We start from the raw sequence: 12,742 nt of genomic DNA on the forward strand, positions 1-12,742 counted from the left end.
GCCTGCATGTGAAAACAGGTGGAATCTTGAGAGTTTTAAGAAACTGTGTGCCACCATGCCGTCCATGCGTATAATGACGATATCACCACATATTGACGCGCGCAGCAACTATGAGCTCATTGGTTACTTACTCCGCCTTGGAGTTCGTCCGTCACTTGGACACGACCGAGTGGCAACGAAGAAAGAGATTTTGGGTGCCTTGAAACTTGCACCCTCGGAGAGGGACAAGCTTCATGTCACACATATGCATAATGTGATGTCCTTTGCTCATCGAAATCCATCTCTCGTCAATGTGGCGCTTTGCTCTTCGTTTCCCAATGCAGAAATCTACAGAGGTGCCATTCCCCCATATGTGGAGATCATCGGAGACCTTGTCCATACCGATGCCATTCCTTTGCATGTGACAATTTCTTCCAGAGGGTGTGATGATGTTGCTTTGATCACGGATTGTATATCGGAAAACCTTCCTGGGAAGCGTTTTTCCTACAATGGACGTTTAAGTTGCGTCCGCGCTGAAGGAGGTTGCTCTCTGTGCGATGCATCCGGCAGGCCGACGAAAACGCTTGCGGGGGGCACCAGTTCTTTGGCTGATCAGTTTATGAACCTGGTGACTCTCTTCCGGGTGGACCTTATTTCTGCCTGCAAGATGGTTGCCACGACCCCCGCCAAAATTGCCCGACTGGATGGGGTAGGCTCGATTGAGAGGGGAAAGAAGGCAAATATTTTGATTCTTAATTCAGAACTAAACACAATAACAAAGCGCATGATTTACGGGAAGTGGACTGCACATGCTGAGTATCGTCTATTAAGGCCATCCGTGTCTCACATGTGAGTCCAGCAGACTGTGTATTGGGAGCAGTGTTGATAATCAATATTTTTGGGAGTAAGGGGGAGGGGGAAGGATGAAGAAGGTGTGGAGAGATTAGCAGACACATTTTAAATTATCATAAATTTTTATTTTTCCTTGTGTGTGTATGTGTTCTTGTATGTGTATGAAGAAGACATTCAGCCACATAAAATTGTGTTTATTAGGAGAGACTCACGTGTGAATTCCTTACGAAACACGAAGAGAGTACAAAAGAAGAGTGAACTCAAAAGAATCCAGGGGAATGGTGCGTTGCGTATGAGGGGAGGGGGACGCAGAGAATTTAAGGCCGAAGATGATTGAATATTGTTATTGACCGGGTGAAAGGGAAGACTGTTCGGGATAGAATGCTTGTGGTGTCCTTTGCCAAACTAAATGCATTTCATATTTTCTTGTGATACCACGTTTATTCCGTTTGTATGGGAAGGGAACCTTCAATAACCAATAGATACGGCAAAAATAAAAAATAAGGCACATAAAAAAAAAGAAAAAAAAAAAAAATAACAATATGGGCTGTACGAACACAAAGGAAAAAAAAGATGCTAATTCTTGCGGTGGGAAAGAACAAGTTGCAGCGGGCGTTGAGGAGTTTGGCAAACTGGCCAAGGAGAATCCTGTTGCCGCAAAGTTGAAGGAAGAGTGGTCCGCGTTTGTGTGTTCCTTGTCTCTTCCTACGCCTTTGGAGGCACCACGAGAGGTCTGGGCAAATACGGTGGATAATCCTTTAACACACCGCACAGTGGATAAGGTCGGAAAACTTTTTTTGTTGTACGTAAAAAACGACCTCACACTGCGTGAATGGGGCGGCAATTTTGACTATACTGTTGTTGGGTTGGAAAACCAAGGCTTTCTGAAAGCCACCGCCAGCGTCGACGCCAGCAGTAGCACTGGAAGATCGAAGGAGGCAATGTGGGAGGTGAAAGTGCACTATCACAGTACAGCAAAAACATCATGAAAGCCTTTTGAATGTTATTTCCCTGGTATTTATGACCAATCAACCCGTCTGTTTTTTTTTTTTTTTACGCGGTGTTGAAGCAGGAGAAATCCGACTGTGGGGATTGGGCTTGTTTTTTTCTTGCATCGTGTGTTTGTGTGTGCGCTCGCTGATTTATTCTTTTGCCGGACGTTTTGGCATTCAGCGACGCACCTGAAGCCTAAAAAAAAAAGAATATTTATCTATCTACCTCTCTGTATGTACTTATATGTTTTCTGTGAATGGATTCTTTTCTATAGAAATGCCTTCCTCAGCGCCTGCCAAATTTTTTTGCATTGATTACTTCTTTACATTTTTTTTTATTATTGTTTTTCATGTCTAACTCTGCGGCTGGGTTTTATTACAGGAAAAGAAAAAGGTTCAAACGGATGGAGATCCCTATGGTGGTGTTGCTTTTTGTTGTTTGCGCCCAATAGGCAAATAAAGAAAGAAAATTTGGCTATTACGGCAAGGTGCTGATTGAGGTACTGTTTCTTGCGGTGGTGATGGGGGAGGTGATTGGGGAAATACTGGGCAAAAAATGTGACTTGAAATCCTGAATTGCGTTTTCAGAATGTCTGGATGGTCGTCTCCCTGAGCTATAACAGTTTCCTATATTGAAGAATAGTTATTTTTTATTTTTGTGCCTGCGACGTCTTTATGCTGAACTGAAGTTTCTTTTCTTATTTGCGGGTGTCGATAGGACAGTTTAAAATATGTTTGTTGTTTTTGGGCATGTAGGATGTCTGGTGACTGTGCTTTTTTTGGGGGAGTTTACATGAGAGGAATGGGGATTGAGCATTGTGGGATATGTGGTGAGTGCCGCAGGCTTGTTGGTCCGCGATTTGGGTGCCCTCCAAAATTCATGACATTTTGGGCTTCTCAACGAACACTTTTATTCTTTGTGGAATCATGTGCTATTACAAATGACACCCTGGACTGTTGTGTTTCGCCATCCTTTTTTTTTTTTTACGGGATGTATGAGGGCTTTGCATACTGCGGCGAGAACTGCATTTGTTACTGTGCCATTGGTCTCTCTTTTTTTTTTTTTTTGTGTGTTTTCATTCTTAGCTATTTTTTACTTTTGTTGCTTATTTTATTTCTGGTCATGTTGAGACTCCTGCGTGCTCCGTGCCTCCACTTCACTCACCAAACGGAGGTGCATGACCATTGCTTGGGAAGGAGTCTTTTTTTTTGTTCAAATCCACACAGAACCATCATTGAGCACATTTTTATTTTTATTTTTATTTTACTTTTTTTGCTTTCTTTCAGGAGATGCTCCCTTGGCTTTGCCTCCAACGGGATATGCACAGAGTTACTCGTGGTTTAAAAACCGAAGCCACGAGTTTTTTTTGGAAAGGATGCTTTATCTTTCTTCTGATATCTTTTTTTTTGTTCGTGCTGATATATATATATACTTGTTTGGAGGTGGAACCTCTGTTTGGTGACGATCCCGCGCATGGTTTTGGTGTTGGCCCGACCATGGCGGAATATATCCACTGCGTCGGGGAAAGGCTTCTGGTGGACCCAACGACACGGCAGCTGGGGGGAAATAACGGGACGGACGTTATCCCGATGATGGTGGTCCCGCTGATGCTCGATCTGATGGACTTTCGGAGGATGATGTGCAACATCAGTGTGCCAATCCGGCTGTTGGTTTTGGTGCAGAACGGGCGGGAGGCGATGCTGTCGTTGTACCTGCAGGAACTCGAGAGGGTCTATGGGTGGTCCGGACGCCTGGTCGTGAGTCGTCATCCGGAAAACATCGGGTACAGCGCTGCCGTGAACATTGGGTTACGACTTGCACTCTCGCTCCCGCGCGAGGAAGTGCCTTTTGTTTTTGTAACAAACAGCGACGTAATGTTTTCACCCGATCTTCTTCCCAACCTTCTACGCGATGTGCATGAAATGACGAGGCATGATGCCGCTCGCATGGATGAGTTGGCGGCGGAAGTGGCGAATGAGCCGAGCGAGTACAGTCCTGTTTTGCGACGGGGCTTGAGGGTGCTGCGCTCCACGGTGAAGGATAACCGATTGTCGACGTCTGCGCTGCTGCCTGACCGCATTCGTTATGCCTCTGCAAAGGAGCGTGCAAAGATGTTTTCGAAGCATTACGGGCACTTCTGCGCGTATTACAAAGGCACTTGTTTTGCGTCTGTTATGTTGACACGCCTGGCGATCAGTACGGTGGGATATTTTGACGAGAACTTTTACCCAGCTTACGTGGAGGATGTCGACTACAGCTTACGCCTCCGTTTGCTTGGATTTCAGGAGCGAAATGTCTTATACGGCAAATTTGTGCATCGCAGCAACTATAATATTCGTCTCTCTGAGCAACTGGAGCTACCGGACGCTCTCTGGTACCGTCGTGTCAAGTCTTTGATGACGAACCAACCATATGTCATGATGAAGTGGAAAGGTCTAAAAGCATGCTGCAATGGATACAAGGAGCCATATAACGGCATGGTCCCCCTAGACGTTTGGGTGAAGGATGAGGCACGCATACAACGCATTCGGGCCTACGGGCATGATGAGATCCGAAGAGTTCCAAGTATTGACTACGACAGGAGCCTTTTGTACCCTTTCACGACGAAGGGAAGATGATTCGGCGACAAACACAAGTTTTGCTTTCTTATTTTGTTTTGCTTTAATTTTAAAAAATTTACACCTCTGTTTGGTTAGTTACACGAATAATATTTGAGCGAGTACGCCATGGGTTTTCAAGAGCGCAAGCATATATTTGACATGACAGGGGGAGGGTGCAGCGTCCAAAAGTGGCCGTGTTGCTGAAGGTGGGAGAGGGCGGCAGAAAGTAAGAAAAATAAAGATGATGGATGAGGGAGAAATAAAAGGGGAGGGAAGCAGAAAACAAGTCAAAAATATTGTGAGCACAACGCTGTTTCTTATCGTGGGCGATCGACGGCGCCATTGGCTACTAAGTTAACCACTGAGGGTGACACCTGTTTCCGCTGAATATGCTGCGTGCATATCTGTCGGGCTCTTTGTTTATTCTTTTGGTTTGTTTGTCTCCCGCAAATTTATTTTTTCGTGCCGCCTGACTCATTCGTTTATTATTCCCCTTTTTGTTTTTGTGCGTGCACCGAGAGAAGGGCTTGGGGACATGAAGTACGCTCCCCTTCTGTGACATGCCACCAAAAACAGAAGGAGAAAAAAAAGAAAAGTGAAGTGGGGAGGGGAACCATCGTCACGCGTCCTTTTCTCCGAGAAGGCTGCTCGCCACGCCACTGAGGCGCGCCGTGTGCTTCGCGAGGCCCGCTGAACTCGATTGGGGTGCCGTGAATGATAGTGCGTGTGAGTGTGGCGGATGCGTCTCCCAGGCGTCCCTAGAGGACCCTCTGGCCATTGGGACTGCGTGAAATGCGGGATTCCGCGGGGATATTTGGCCGTTTTGTTTTTGTTCTTCCATCCGCCCATCCCAAACCTCAACACGGCGTCTGAGCCAACGACTGCGACGGGATCCGTTGCGTATTTCCGAATCTCTCTTGCGTTGCAGCGGCAGGCCTGGTGCGTCCTGCTTGGCAGACACGGTGGACGGGAGTGGGCTGCCTTATCGGGAAGGCGATGGTCACGGCGGAGCGTTTTGCGTACTTCGCAATTTGGCGTGTTTGTGGCGATCCTTGCAGATGATGTGACGGCGCCTCTTTTACTTGCGGGGAGAGTCGATGCTCCACGGTGATGCGCACGCTGCGGGTGGAGGCTTCTCTTGCTGTTGGTTTGTGAATATTTTTTTTTTTTGCTTTTGCTTGAACACCACAGAGGGCGGTCTCTGCGGACAGCAGAACATTGCGAGGAGGGGCATCACACGATTTTTGGCTTGACGAGGCGGCTTCTGTGACTTTACGGTGTTTTATTTTTAGGCTTGAGAGACTATCCTTTGTTGAAATGTATTGTGGGAGACCATCCGCGTGTTTGTTTTTCTTAACTAATCCCTTGGCATTTGGTGTCTGCCGTGAAACATGTTGATGGCCGTTTTGTGGCGGTGAGATGCATTTTTATTTATTTTATTGGCGAGTGGGTGAATTGTGTTGCGTTCTGCCATGCGCCTTGTTGCTGACGGCAAGTTGCCGCAGTGAGACGTTGTGGGCGCCTCCGACACGAGGTGCGATTGAGCAGTCATCTCCTCCGCTCGCCGGTACACGCTGTTGAGGCGGCGTGATGATAATGAATCGGCCTCTCAGAATGGTAACAAGAGGGCGTTTGCTGTTCCTGCTGCGGTTCACGAGTGAACCTCCAATCCGTGGGCGGGGTCGCCCTGCGTGCCTTATTTCTTTGAATCTTGATGGGTTTTGCACATGGCCATCCACACGCACATGCACGCAATCTCCCTGTTTGCCCTCCTGTGGGCGTGAGACCGGGATGCAAAGGGAAAAATGTGGCCCGTGCCAGCATGTGACAAAGTCTTTTTTGGGAGGGATTGTGACTGTGATGTACGTCCTGGCAGGCTGGAATGAGATGAGAGGGGAGCGGAGGGCGAGTAACAACGATTCTGTGCGGGGAAATGCGCAGTGACTAGGGCGAAGTGATATTCATGTTGACTTTTCAAAGCATTTTTGTCTTTTTCTTTTGAGGCAATGGAAAGAAACTTTGGGTCGTGTGCTATGGATTATTTGCACATAATTCAGAGCGGCAACACCATTCGCGGAGAAAAAGAGTGGCATCTGCGTGATGCTTGTTTTGTGAGCGCGAGATGGTCGGGGAGGTGTTCAACGCCCCGAGAGGCCAGGAGCAAAGAGGCCTGCACTGCTGCAAGCAGAGGGATGCACGCTCCTGTTGGTGGCGTTGCTGTGGAGCCCTGAATGGCCTGCAGGGAAGTTGTTTTTTCGCCGCCTCATTATTTTATGGTTTGGTGCTTGCCGCGACCTTTTGAGGCGGGGCGTGGGATGGACCGAGAGAGCGAGTGTCGTGTGGCGGTGCTGTGAATTGATGCTGCCCACGTTTGTGCACATAATTCCTTTTGTGTCCGCGTTCTTGCTGCGGCAGTGCACCGGGAGCGTGTGACTGATCACTGTATCACTTGCGGACTTTTTCGGCAGGACTTTGAATGGCGTCGCCGAATAATAAAACCCCGCTTGCATGTGTGTGTGTGTGTGTGTTGTCTTCTTCTGTGACTTACCGTGTTGTTGTTTTTGTTTTCTGTGTGCGATGGTCCTCCGTGCTGTCCCTTCTGTGTTCTCTCGAGTTCCGCTCTCCGCGTGGGTGCTCTCCTCTGCACCCCAGTGACGTGTCTGATGTATTGCCGCCGTTACTGCCTTCTCCACTTCTTGGACACAGACACGCTAGGAAAGAAAGCAACCAAACGCGAATCGCTACTGTGAAATTTGAAAGCACTGAAAGGAACAACAGCACACAAACCGCCCACACACACATATTTATATGCTCTCAATTGTTGCTGCAGTGAAGGCACCCAACACACACAACCGTTGCCGCGTGACCGGATCCAGCGGAAGGAGGAGGGAAGGAAGAGAAGGTGAGCCGCAGAGGCCCAACATGTTCCGGCATCACTTCTGTTCTGCGGTGCTGCTCCTCTTTGTCGTGATGTGCTTCGGCAGTGGTGGAGCTGCAGCCGCTGGCGGTAATCCAAGGAATGCCATTGATCCGTTTAAGGGGACGACGTCGATATCATTTGCTAATTGGAAGGAGTTTAAGGAGGACGGCAGGGAAATCACCTCGCTCCGTGTTCCTGGCCTCGTTAAAGTGGGTGATGATGTATTTGCCGTGGCTGAAGCGCAGTGCAGGGAAAAGAATGGAGCCGACAGCTCTGCTGGGATTGTCTCAAAGCACCTGGATATAAGTGGTGACTCAATGGATATTTTGACGTCGGATATAAGTTTGTTTCGCATGCAACTTGGGGACACCGCCGCGAATAATTTTGGGACAACGGAATTGTTGCGGCCAACGACACTTGTAATTGGGGACAGTGTCTATATGCTCCTGGGAAACTACAGTCGTACAAAGCCGCAGGTTGAAGGTAAGAATGAGCGGGGCCTTTTGCTCGTGAAGGGAACTGTCGCTGAAGAAAATGGAAAGAAGAAAATCAGATGGAATGAGACCCATGTGGTGAACCCTCAAGAAAAAGGATATTCTCATTCCTTGACCGAGTTAATTGGCGGTGGAGGATCGGGCGCTGTGATGGGTGATGGCTCGCTTGTGTTTCCCATGCAGGCCGAAAAAAAGGATGGAACGAGCTTTTTACTGTCTATGCGTCTCCCCAATTCGGAGAACAAATGGGAGCTTTCATACGATACGCCTGGTAATGGCTGCAGGGATCCAACCCTGGTGAAGTGGGAAAAATCCGAATATGGCGAAAGGCTCTTCATGATGGCTCATTGTGCTGGAGGCTACTATGACGTTTACAGTTCTACTTTGGATGGAGTCAATTGGAATACGTTGGGTGAGCCAATTAACCGCGTGTGGGGCAACTCACACAATCGAACAGGGGACGGCGTCCAGAGTGGATCCACCACCGCAATCATTGAGGAAAAGGAGGTGATGCTCATCACCGCGCCGGTGTATGCGAAGGGCAATGAAGGTGGAAAAGGTCGGCTTCATCTTTGGGTGACGGACAAGGCACGTGTGTATGATGTTGGGCCGGTATCTCGTGAAGGTGATGACGCTGCCGCCAGCTCCCTGTTGATAAAAGATAATAATAATGAGTTGATTTCACTGTACGAGAAAAAGAAGAATGACGGATTATACAGTCTTGTCGCCGTGAGCCTGGGGAAGCAGCTGGAGCGGATAAAGAAAGTGGTGAAGACATGGGCGGCTTTGGACAGCGCCTTGCAATCATGCAGTTCCGGTTCCAGCGCCACTGTTGACTCGCCAAAGAAGGGTATGTGCAATGGTCGTGTTCCCACTGACGAGCTTGTTGGCTTTTTGTCTGGTAACTCAACTGGGACCGAGTGGAGGGACGAGTACCTTGGCGTGAATGCAACGGTGACGAATGGGGAGAGAAGGGTTCCCAATGGATTGACGTTCAAAGGACCCGGAGCAGGGGCGGAGTGGCCTGTTGGCGACATGGGGCAGACTGTGCCGTACTACTTTGCGAACAACAAGTTCACTCTTGTGGCGACGGTGTCCATCCACGAGGTGCCGAAGGAAGACAGCAGCCCCATTCCTTTGATGGGTGTGAGGATGAATGACACCAAAAGCACGGTTCTCTTTGGTCTGTCGTACACCCATGAAAAGAAGTGGTTGGCCATACCTGAGAATTCCGGTAATATGGAGGATGTTGATGAGTGGGAGCTAAACAAGACGTATCAGGTGGGACTGCGAATGGATGATGATGATGAATGGACTGTCATTGTGGATAAAAAGCAAATCCACCAAAAGAGCTATGATAAGAGTCTGTTTAACTCGCACAGGATCTCACACTTCTACATCGGTGGGGACAGTAAGCACCAAAGTGCAACGGGCGGTCACGTGACGGTGACCAACGTCATGCTGTACAATGAGAAACTGTTTGGAGATAACCTGGATGAACTCAAAACCAGCGAAGTCACTATTCCATCACTGGGTGTTGAGAAACAACCCACAGGACAGGTGACCAAAACAGACGTTTCGGTTGTTCCCGAGTCAACAATTGAAGGAAGCACCACCAGCCATGAGGAATTGACTGAGGATGATACTGATAAACGAGAGGAAGAAAGCGTCCATATTTTGGTGCCTGCAGCGTCCTCTTCCACGGATTTCGCGGGATCATCTGTTTCCGAACCCGCCATCGCAGCGGAGAGCGCAGGGAATGATCGTCCAGATGACAATGCCCAGTTTCACCAGGGCAAAACGGCCCAGCAAGCCACGCTGAGTAAAGAGAATAAATCGGTGCAACGGGGTTCAGACTTGCAGCCACAAGACCCACAGCCAGCGGAATTAACGGAGGTTACCGATGTTGAAATGTCCTCTGGAAGTTATGATGAAGAAATGCCAGAGGAGGAGGAAGAAGCGGATGACAGGAGTGGCGGATCAACGTCTTCAGTGGGTGCAACATCGGATATGGATACGGCCACCGAAACAGTGTACAGTGAGCAACAAGTGCAACAAAACGTTAAGCTTGCCACTGAAAACAACGACGTGCGGTCCACTGGAACCGGAACCACCGGCGCGGAGCAAAGCCTCAGCCTCGAGGCGGGGGACGGAAATTCCGAGAGAACAATGGACTCAGACGGCAGCCTCACTCCTTCAAAGAGTGACGCCGAAACTACATCCGCGGAGTACACCGACGGCGTCTCTCGGACTGAAGGAGCCCAATTTACCGTTGAAAACGGCGAGGAGGCGCCACAGACGGTCGACACCGCGCCGGTGAATGCAAGCACAGCGCCTGGAGGCGAAGGGACCCCCTCAACAAAAGGCGCGGCACGACACTCGGACAACGACACCTTCACCGGGGAAATTGCGGAGCTGCTGTCCATGGGTCTAAACCATGACAGCACCGTGCATGTGTGTGTGTCTCGGGTGTTGTTGCTGCTTCTTCTGCTGGGGCTGTGGGGCATTGTGGCTCTTTGAGGAGTGATTGGCTGCCGCGTGGGACACTTGCGCCATTCCCTTCACCAACACACACACACACACACCGCTAGGAATAAATTTTACTACGCAGAGAACAATTTCTTTTCTTTTTTTAAATTGTTTTCTTATCTTGCTTGTTGCCTTGGGGCAGCCACCATGGATTTTTTTTTTTGCTTTTGTTTATTGTTTTTTGCTGCACTCTTCCTGCGAGGGGTGCCGTGTGTTACCCGTCCAACTGCTCCACTCGCACACCCACCGACACGCTCATGACGACGGCCCTGTGCGCCTCGCCTGCTGCACGCATGAGGAGGGGCCGCGACGAACGGCGCGCTGAGGGAGCCGTGACGTGTGGGCGTGCGACGAGGGCCTGTGGGGCGGAGCACACATTTCTTTCCCTCTTGTTTTGTTTTCTTTTTTGCGGCCAGGGCGGGCAGACACCCGCAGCGCCACACACACACACAGAGCCACACCCTGCCGCCGTGTTTTTAGGATTTTTTGCTTTGCGTGTGCATTTCTCGCGCCGGCAGTCCTTTCGGTGTCGGCTTCGTGAGCATTTCTTTTCCCCTCTGATGATTTTTTTTTTTGCTGCGCTCACTCTCCCGATGGAGTGACGCGACTTCCTTCGTGTCTGCGTGCTTCTCTCAGTCCCCACACACACGAGTGACTGTGCTCTGCGGGCCGCACTCACACGCCGATGAGAGGACTGAGGGGAGCAGCAACACGCAGATGACCCCATGAAATATAAACGATGTGCGGACACACATGGAGGGTCAGACGGCTGAAAGACATTTAAATATCTTTTTAATTTTATTTTCGGACAAAATATATGCAGACAATTTCTGGAGCAACATGGTATTTGGGTGCTTTTTTTTTGTGTGGTTTTTTCTTTTTCAAATTTTTTTTTTCATTATTTGGGTGTAGTCGTAATAGAGGACGACCTTTTTTTCATTTTCCTTTTTTTTTTCATTTTCTTTTTTTTTTCATTTTTTTCATTTTTTTCATTTTTCTTTTTTTCAAAGTGTGAGGTGCGGAAGGGTGAAGATGAATTTTTTTTAATTTTGATAAATTTTTTATGAATAGCCGCTGCTTTGTCTGCAGTGCAATATCATGAGCTTGAGCAGCATTTTTCTCTTTATTTCTGCCATGCACCTCTGCTGTACAGTTTTGTTTTTGCGTCCCTTCACATGCTCCGCTCCTGTTTTTACTTATTTGTTTCGTGTGTCTGCAGGCACGCACAAGATGCACATTGCAGTGGATTTGGATGCTTCTTTTGTAGCGTGTGCTGGCGGTTGCGGGTGGCTGCTGCTTCCTCCGTGGGCATGAAGGGAAGGAGGAAAGAGAGCGCGCACCGCGAGTCACTTTCGCTGTTGGCGTGATGCACCGCCTGTGATTTCTTTGAGTTGGGCACCAAATCCCATTGTGGGTGGAATGGCTGGAGATTTTGTTGCCGCGTAATGGCTGGGTGAGGATCCGCTTCCGCGTGTGGCTCTTTGGGTGGTTGCTAGCTCGCTGTGCTTTGTGTTTCGGCTGCGGGGTTGTGGCCGTATCCCGTTGTCTGTGGGATTGAACGGGAGGCGGTGGCGGTGTGTCTCTTCTCTTCCCCGTCCATTGTGTGTGACTGCTGGCGGTGTGTGCGTTTGTTGTGTGGAGGCCGAATCGCAGTTTACGCACAAGGTGAGCCACAACTGCTGTGAAAGGCCGCGTCTTTTCAGCATGGATTTGTTGCTGCTGTGCGGCGTGTTTGAGCATATCTTTCGTTATGTGCATGAGCGCTGGGCGTGTTTTACCGGAGCGTTGGGCGCCACCATCTGCCATGGCGACAATTTGTATGGTTGAGCGCGTGTGTGCGGGTTAGGGTTAGGGTTAGGGTTAGGGTTAGGGTTAGGGTTAGGGTTAGGGTTAGGGTTAGGGTTAGGGTTAGGGTTAGGGTTAGGGTTAGGGTTAGGGTTAGGGTTAGGGTTAGGGTTAGGGTTAGGGTTAGGGTTAGGGTTAGGGTTAGGGTTAGGGTTAGGGTTAGGGTTAGGGTTAGGGTTAGGGTTAGGGTTAGGGTTAGGGTTAGGGTTAGGGTTAGGGTTAGGGTTAGGGTTAGGGTTAGGGTTAGGGTTAGGGTTAGGGTTAGGGTTAGGGTTAGGGTTAGGGTTAGGGTTAGGGTTAGGGTTAGGGTTAGGGTTAGGGTTAGGGTTAGGGTTAGGGTTAGGGTTAGGGTTAGGGTTAGGGTTAGGGTTAGGGTTAGGGTTAGGGTTAGGGTTAGGGTTAGGGTTAGGGTTAGGGTTAGGGTTAGGGTTAGGGTTAGGGTTAGGGTTAGGGTTAGGGTTAGGGTTAGGGTTAGGGTTAGGGTTAGGGTTAGGGTTAGGGTTAGGGTTAGGGTTAGGGTTAGGGTTAGG

General features: G+C 49.2%; 5 protein-coding genes across 5 annotated transcripts, besides 11 other annotated features; all 5 read left to right on the top strand.

Moving 5' to 3' along the window:
* On the top strand, positions 1-832 carry Tc00.1047053506341.10 (N-acetylglucosamine-6-phosphate deacetylase-like protein, putative; the record flags this gene model as incomplete). The annotated part of the gene is made up of 1 exon (XM_802222.1): positions 1-832. A coding segment is annotated over one exon (832 nt), but the record flags the coding sequence as incomplete, so codon positions are not given.
* Positions 1-2,768: a sequence feature (heterozygous, Esmeraldo-like haplotype).
* Positions 934-962: a sequence feature (AT_rich).
* Positions 1,343-1,366: a microsatellite.
* On the top strand, positions 1,374-1,820 carry Tc00.1047053506341.20 (hypothetical protein, conserved; the record flags this gene model as incomplete). The annotated part of the gene is made up of 1 exon (XM_802223.1): positions 1,374-1,820. One exon carries the CDS (start codon positions 1,374-1,376, stop codon positions 1,818-1,820), a length of 447 nt encoding a protein of 148 aa, XP_807316.1.
* Positions 2,769-12,742: a sequence feature (areas not merged during assembly with more than two copies in the genome that could not be assigned to a particular haplotype).
* Positions 2,871-2,942: a sequence feature (T-rich).
* Positions 3,067-3,089: a microsatellite.
* Tc00.1047053506341.30 (beta galactofuranosyl glycosyltransferase, putative) lies at positions 3,114-4,442 on the top strand (the record flags this gene model as incomplete). The annotated part of the gene is made up of 1 exon (XM_802224.1): positions 3,114-4,442. One exon carries the CDS (start codon positions 3,114-3,116, stop codon positions 4,440-4,442), a length of 1,329 nt encoding a protein of 442 aa, XP_807317.1.
* Tc00.1047053506341.40 (uncharacterized protein) lies at positions 6,015-6,368 on the top strand (the record flags this gene model as incomplete). The annotated part of the gene is made up of 1 exon (XM_802225.1): positions 6,015-6,368. One exon carries the CDS (start codon positions 6,015-6,017, stop codon positions 6,366-6,368), a length of 354 nt encoding a protein of 117 aa, XP_807318.1.
* On the top strand, positions 7,233-10,358 carry Tc00.1047053506341.50 (trans-sialidase, putative; the record flags this gene model as incomplete). Its single annotated transcript, XM_802226.1, has 1 exon — positions 7,233-10,358. One exon carries the CDS (start codon positions 7,233-7,235, stop codon positions 10,356-10,358), a length of 3,126 nt encoding a protein of 1,041 aa, XP_807319.1.
* Positions 11,298-11,372: a sequence feature (T-rich).
* Positions 11,403-11,432: a sequence feature (AT_rich).
* Positions 12,018-12,207: a repeat region.
* Positions 12,207-12,742: a repeat region.
* Positions 12,210-12,742: a microsatellite.

This window comes from Trypanosoma cruzi, genomic scaffold (genome assembly GCF_000209065.1).
Source record: "Trypanosoma cruzi strain CL Brener 1047053516449 genomic scaffold, whole genome shotgun sequence".
NCBI lineage: Eukaryota > Euglenozoa > Kinetoplastea > Trypanosomatida > Trypanosomatidae > Trypanosoma > Trypanosoma cruzi.